We start from the raw sequence: 7,202 nt of genomic DNA, 5'->3' as shown, positions 1-7,202 counted from the left end.
TCTCTCTCTCTCTCCCTCTCTCTCTCTCTCTCTCTCTCTCTCTCAAGACTCAGATGGCTGTATTGGCATGGCTGTAAAATGAGCTCTGGATTGTGTTGTATTTACCGCTTTCCCTTTTCACTCTGCAGTTATTTGTGTTACACTCCCATATGTCTCTGTCCTTTCATGAGAGCACCTTCGTTTCATTTGCGTGTTCTGTCTTAAATCTCAATTGAGTTAGCCTTGTATTTTTTGCATTTATTTGACCTTGACCTTCAGTCATCATCTTCATCAGCATCTTCTGAGCTGCTTGTCTGCTGTTTCTCTGACTGTGTACATCAGCAGTGGTTTCTGGATGTTTTGTCACATGAGACGAATGGTGTGAGGGCTTTCTGTACTGCGCCTACAGGCACTAAGTGCTTTTGTGTAGATGCTGCTTATGAATATTTCATGAGAATGTTCTGGAACTGTTGTTTAACTTCCTGCTTTTACATAACAGCCATATGACACAGTGCTTCAAGCGTTAATTAATGGATCTTGAGTGTTAAGTTGTATATCCTAACATACAAGCTTTATTTCATCTTTCTTCTGTTTTCCCTCCACAGTTCAGAGGAGCAGACTGAGGAAGACAGAAGTGATGCCGTAAACATCGATGCCAAAGAGAGCTTGGAGGACAAGAGACGGTATGATCTAGCCTGTCCTCCTGTAGTGACTTACGGCAGGTACCGTGGATTGAGGGAAGTCCGGAAACCAAAGAAGAAGCATCGCGTCGAGCTTCATTCGCCCATCTCTGAGGGAGAAGAGGCTACACAATCCGACGGCCATGAGGACAGTGAGATCTCCTCTTGCGCTGTAGACACCATGAGCTCTGATAGTCAGGAAAATCCCACTCCCGTAAATCAAGCATCTCCTTCCCAGGCTCAGAGTGTCTTATCAGACCAGGTTCCACAACTAACTCCAGCCCACCAACTCCCTCATGTTGCAGACTCTGGCCCGACGCTTTCCTGCGTAGAGACAGAACAAAGTCCGCCGAAGGACCCAGTGAACAGCGGACAGGAGCATCTCGCTCCGAGTGCTACGCCACAGACGCTATCGGGGGACAACGATGATCTGACCGTTTCAGACACCAACACAGACCATCACGACACTCAGAGCTCAGAGTCATCTTTAATTGTAGACAGAACGGATGATCTAGTCCCTGGTTCTCAGACGTGCTGGACTCTGGAGGAGTTTGAGCTGAAACGGGCTGTGGTGGATTTTGGGATGGATGAAGAAGTCCTGCAATTGGAGTCTAAAAAGGTGGATAGCATCCTGACAAATGCCCTCGCTGCCCTGCACAAGATGGAAGCATCTGAGACGGAGCGTGAGGTCCTGTCGACCCATGAACCCAGCGAAGGCTCAGAGGCAGTGCTGTTTGAAGGGTCAGATGGCCGTGGAGATGGAGGCACTAATGCAGAGCATCAGTTTGGCGTGATGTTGACGGACCAGACGCTGTCTGCGGTTCTCGAGGGAACGCTAGCAGGCCATGTGGACTGCAGCAGGTCGCCGCCCTCCTCAGGGTACGAGTCCATCGCTGGCTCCGACACGGACATCAGGTGCATCGTGGGCATGGCCTCTGATGTCATCACTACCAGCGCTCCAATTGGCTCTCAGAACGAGAATCAAGACGTTCTTGAAAATCTTTCTGAAGAAAAGAACGTGGATGGAACCCGTAAGAGCAGCGGGAGAAACTCTGTGCTCAGTGCTGCTGCTGATGAGCTATTATCCCCTAATCTCCATAAAACAGACATCAAGCTCTTATCGGAGGAATCTCTCTGGCGTGAGCAGCACACGGGTGATGTCTCCGTATGTGAAGCGGAGTGGGTAAGAGGGGAAAAGAGACCTCAGGATACAGCCAAAGACAATGCAATGAGCAATAACTGTAGACTCAGCCTGAATGGTTCCTGTGGCACTTCTGGCACGGCTCCATCAGCGCATCAGGAGAGTCTTCAACAAAGCCAAACTCTCAGTGCAATGGGAAAGTCAGACCCCGTTAGCCACAGTCTTGCATCTGACACAGCGGATGCAGATATAATGTCAGAAATCACACAAAGCCATCAACCTGAGAAGACTGAAGGCAGTGGTGAGCAGGAACAGGTCTGCCGAGTCTCTCGGGCTGGAATAGATTCACGTGTCCTGCCATCCGTGACTGAAGTCCACCATCCTTCTCAGTGGGCCACGGTCCAAGCGTTTTGCTGCGACGTCACCGATGACCAAAGCCTGAGCCCCGCTACGCTCCAGACAGAGCTCAGCGTGAACCGAGCAGATGCTGGAGTGCCAGTCGTGTCAGTTTCCGGTCGTAGAATTCACCTCGACGCCGTGGACAGCTCCAGCAGAACTGCAGCTGTCGTTCCCCAACACTCCCGGTTTCACGATCTTGAACTCCACCAGGTCGACGGAGGCTTCGCCATCATCAGCGAGGAGGAGGAGAGTGACATGGTGTTCGTGAACGACATGGGGCCCATGCACAGTCCTAGCACACGTCGAGCCAAAGCATACCCCTTCTCCCTGTCCCCCATCTACGAGGAGGAGTTCGGCCGCGAGGAGGCTTCAGGGCAGCAGACACTGCAGGTTCCTCCAGCGACAGAAGAGGAGCAGAGGAGCGTGGAGCAGCCGGCCTCGTCCATCCTCTCCCTCCTGCAGTCGGTCAGCGAGAAGCTACAGTCCAGTGTGGTCTGCAGTTCAGTCGAGGAGTCCGTCCACGCACCGCTGAGCGGAGACGACAGTGAGGACGATGACGAGGACTCCAGCATCCTACAGAGCCGCCAGCTCATCGAGGCCAAACCTGAGCGTGAGACTGCTAATGACACTCCGGATAGAATACAGGAGGAACGGGAATGTGATGACACACTGTTTAATATTGGAAAGAACACCAATACACCTTTCTATCAGTACTTGAAGTCTGGAATAATGCCATCAGGTGATGAAGAACCTGAAGACACTAAACACACTGCGTGTCGTAGCGCAGGCAACACAACGGTAAGCAGTCTGCTTCTGGAGACCCAGTGTCCTGCAAAGTTTATTTCCATCCTGCTCCAGCACACCTGGCCTGATCTTGGTTATCTGGTTCAGGTGTGTCTGATCAAACTCTGCAGGACAGTGGGTCTCCAGGAGCAGGGTTGAAGATCTGTGGTCTAGAACAGGGGTGGGCAAACGTCTTGACTCGAGGGCCACATCAAGTTTTTTGAATATAAGTGAGGGGCCGCATAGTATATGCATGACAAATGAAGCTTTGATTTTTTAAAAATTCCAAATTGACACTCGGATACTACTGTACTACATGTATACTTGTATGTGGAAGTATACGTGGCAGTTCTATTCTTGTACCATCTCTTCTTGTTTTCTTAATGAGAATAAAATAAGTCACATTTGATCATTTCATCCAGAAATAATGTAAAGTAAATAACACGTGTTTTTGTTCCCCTCAAACCACAACAGATCCCTTATATATTAAGAGGCAAGGGGGCCCAAACATTCTTTAGCATATGTCGCATTAAGAGATAAATCCGACCCTGGCGATATTACTGAGCACATTCTAATTCTGACTGAATATACTGTATATGTAACAGTTATATACAGCACTGCAGACTAAAGCACCATCTATTGGGTTTTGCTGATGTTGCATCAATAAATTAGTCATTTTGGACCAACTGCCTCACCGGCCGGATGAAAGAGCCCGCGGGCCAGAGTTTGCCTCCCTCTGGTCTAGAATGAGATATGCTTACATTTATATTAACAAGCTTTTAAATCCTTCATGTCCTCACAGGGAGAGAGCGGAGGGTTCGGAAAGGTCAACCCTAGACCTGCAGCAGTAAGTTCAGCTCAACTTAGGCATCTCATACGAATGGTTGTCTGTTTAGTTTGAACACTTGAGTTTTGAACAGCTTTGGGCATTTCCTTTGCATTGCCCAGTGGGGCTTTGAATCAGTAAAACAAGGGCTCTAACTCTGTTTTAAGTCATATTTGTTATGTTATCAATTGCTGCAGTGTCTCGGCACTGCTGTAACAGAATGCTATTCCACTCTCAGCTTGCTAATAGTGCCAAACAGTCATATATTTTGCAGCACAAAAAATAAAAGACTCAAACGACTCCTCAAGCTATATCCTCACGGGCTTGATTTGTTCAGATTGTGCCGGTGTCTCAGTGTCAGGAGTTTAATGGTAACGCGCACATCGGCTGTACTAACCCATGTGTGCACAAGCGTCTGAAGTTTCCTTATGAACGCAGGTGCTCATCTACGAGAGTCAGGCGCTGAGCGGTGAGAGGAGAGACATCTGTGATGACGTGGAGGATGCTGGGAGGGATCTGTTTGCTGACAGAGGAACGCTTCACGCGCTGAGAGGATGGTAAGCATGTTTACCTTCATCAGATAATAAGCCTGAGTAAAATAATCAAACACAAACACACAGCTGACAGTCAGAAACGTTCCTGGCCGAGTCAGAGCTGAGATGAGTTGGGAAGGATATTTTTTATGGATGTGAGCCGTAACAGTCCAGTTGTGCTGTTGTACAAGACATGAGCTCATATCATAGTTTTGTGTCTGGACTCCCATTGGCTCTCCGAGAGAGACTGTGTGTGTGTGTGTGTGTGCTGTAGCTCATGTCTAATAGATGAAGTGATTGTGCTTCTATTTTTCTGAGCACTGAAAGCTTTTGCGATGTCGCTTTGCTAATGCATGTCCACCGACTCGCCTGCGCTCTCCATTATTCATCAGCACTCAAACACTCCTGGAAAATCACATGAGGGATGTTTTTCACTTTATTTTTCATAAACTTGTCCAGTAAAATTGTTCTGGTGCGGTGGACAGAAGGCTGATTTGATCCAGAGAGTTTATGTATAAAACAGTGCCGTCACGCGATGCTGAGATGTTTTTAAGGTTTATGTTTGAGTCTGTGCGAAAAATTTTACATGAGATATTTGTTCAGCTTATTTTGTGTTGAGTTCTGTGTTGCTCCTGTCCTGTGTGTGTGTCTCAATGCTTAGTGTTCGTTCACTTCTGTGTTCAGTTCCTTCAGACAGAGTCTGAGGCTATGTTCACTCTAGTGTGTTTTCGTTTTAAAACGCAAAAGCTTTTCTACGGTTACGCCTGAAACGCAATGAAAACGCAAGTGTAGACGAGGATCGTTTTAATTTTAAAACGCACTAGTGTAAACGGCCTGAGACTCTGTTGGTCTCCATGGCAACGCTCTTAATTCTGTGTGTGTGAGATGTTTTGCTGCTCTCACACACACCAGAAACTGCTCGTGAAGTCGGTGATGGATGTTTAAACGCTGTGTGTTCAGCTGGCTGCTGTATGTGGACTCGTGGTTCCGCGGCTCATGTGTTCTTCTGGAGGAGGGTCAGACTGTGAGGACCAGCGGAGGATCTCAGCAGGACCTGAAGGAGACCAGCGAGCTGACTGTGGGCTCCATCAGGACGCTGCTGAAGGTATCAGGAGTGTCTGTGGTGTGTCAGCTAGTGTGTATTTACTTTATGTACATTTCTGGAAGTGTTTCTTTACACAGATGGTACCAGCACTGCAACACTGCTGTGATCTGCAGCACTCTTCTGAGAAATATGTCAAGCTATGCCCACCAACAAACATCAATGAATAAAAATTAATAGCTTATAGCACCACCTTGTGGCGGACGCTCTCAAAAATGGATCCGCATCTAGTTACCCTGTATGTACAGTTCAAAGCAGCTTCACGGTAATAAGCAGGAAAATAACAGAATCAGTGACAGCAGTGTCCATATTCAGCTCAAGTCAGTTCAAAATAATCAAAATTAATTAAATAATTATTAAACGAATCAAAACGAACAATTTGGCGTTTTTCACCCAAACTGAAAAGTTCAGCTCAAGTCAGTTCAAAATAATCAAAATTAATTAAATAATTATTAAACGAATCAAAATGAACAATTTGGCGTTTTTCACCCAAACTGAAAAGTACAGCTCATGAGTTTCTGTGATTGTACAGAGCATGTGAGTATTTAATGAGGCAAAAGGCATTCAGTTTATTGTTTGTTTGTTTGTTGCTAAACGATTGGTCGTTATATTTGAACACTGCATCTCTACAGCTTTGCCACCCATTGACGGATTAACCTGGCAAAAAGCAGTGCTAATTCTGCTCCGGTTTCACAAGACAATAACCCAAAGTTAAACGCAGCGGGAAAAGCCCAAGAAACAGACAACATTTAGTTTTTGCGGATGAAAATGCAGCATCCTACCTAGTTATAATCCTTATCTTTTGACCCAGGAACACATTTTAACCACATTTTCTTCCTGTGACATTGGAAGATGAATATCCATTTATGCTGCTATTGTCTCGACTTCAGCACAAGAAGGAGATTGGGGCAGAGATTAGAAAGTATTGGATTATTGTTATTTATTTTTACACATTAACTATTTAAGTTGTATTAAGTTATTTTGGAGTTGAAAATATACTTTATTTTTTATCTTTAGCTTTATCTTACAGTATCTTACAGTTTATCTTACAGTTGCTCAGGCGCGTCTATGGTTATATCTTTAAAATGATTTGACGCATCTGAATTCTTCTGCTATGTTTTGTCTTGTTGGTCCGTAGTTGATATTCGCCTCATCCGGTGTGAGTTGGATCAGCAGCCCAGGAGGGGCTGAAAAATCTGTAGGAAGGAAATATACTGTAAATCATGCATTTTTTCCATTTATCTCAGAGTTTCATGCACTGTTATTAGCTTCACATGCTTCAGTCGAGACATTCATCAGGATCCGTGTTTACTCTGTGTTCATGAGCTTTGATGCAGTTCTTGCTTGTGTTTTAAAGAAGCGTCTGGTGTTGTTGTGTGCAGGACGACAGTGTTCCAGAGATCCATCTGTATCCCAGCTCGTCTCAGACCGTCCGTCTTCATTCTGCATCAGACCTGACCGGTGCTCCGGTGCTGCTCTCTGACCTCTGCGTCAGGACCGGATGGTAGGAGACGCCTGACAGACAGCAGTGTGTTTGAGTGTGAAAACTGGAGCTTTGGTCTCAGAATAGTTGACCTCGGCAAAAACCATCAAGTGTGGTGACCCATACACGGAATTAGTGCTCTGCATTTAATCCATCCAAGTGCACACACACACACACACACACACTCACACTCTCATTCTCACTCTCACTCTCTCTCACACACACACACACACACACACTCGCACTCTCTCTCACACACACACACACACTCACACT

General features: G+C 46.3%; 1 protein-coding gene across 2 annotated transcripts in view; it reads left to right on the top strand.

The window, feature by feature from the left end:
* The window catches only part of LOC107747602 (uncharacterized), a 37,522-nt gene that overhangs the window by 11,256 nt on the left and 19,064 nt on the right, over window positions 1–7,202 (top strand). For both annotated transcript variants that reach the window (XM_016562202.1, XM_016562201.1), the window contains exons 4-8: window positions 585–2,997; window positions 3,785–3,829; window positions 4,247–4,365; window positions 5,302–5,446; window positions 6,826–6,947. In XM_016562202.1, the coding sequence (XP_016417688.1) occupies window positions 585–2,997; window positions 3,785–3,829; window positions 4,247–4,365; window positions 5,302–5,446; window positions 6,826–6,947 (2,844 nt within the window). The remainder of the gene's footprint in view (window positions 1–584; window positions 2,998–3,784; window positions 3,830–4,246; window positions 4,366–5,301; window positions 5,447–6,825; window positions 6,948–7,202) is intronic.

This window comes from Sinocyclocheilus rhinocerous, unplaced genomic scaffold, assembly GCF_001515625.1.
Source record: "Sinocyclocheilus rhinocerous isolate Xijiao unplaced genomic scaffold, SAMN03320098_v1.1 scaffold4515, whole genome shotgun sequence".
In the NCBI taxonomy this organism is placed as follows: Eukaryota; Metazoa; Chordata; class Actinopteri; order Cypriniformes; family Cyprinidae; genus Sinocyclocheilus; species Sinocyclocheilus rhinocerous.
This window is presented reverse-complemented; position numbering and strand designations above follow the sequence as displayed.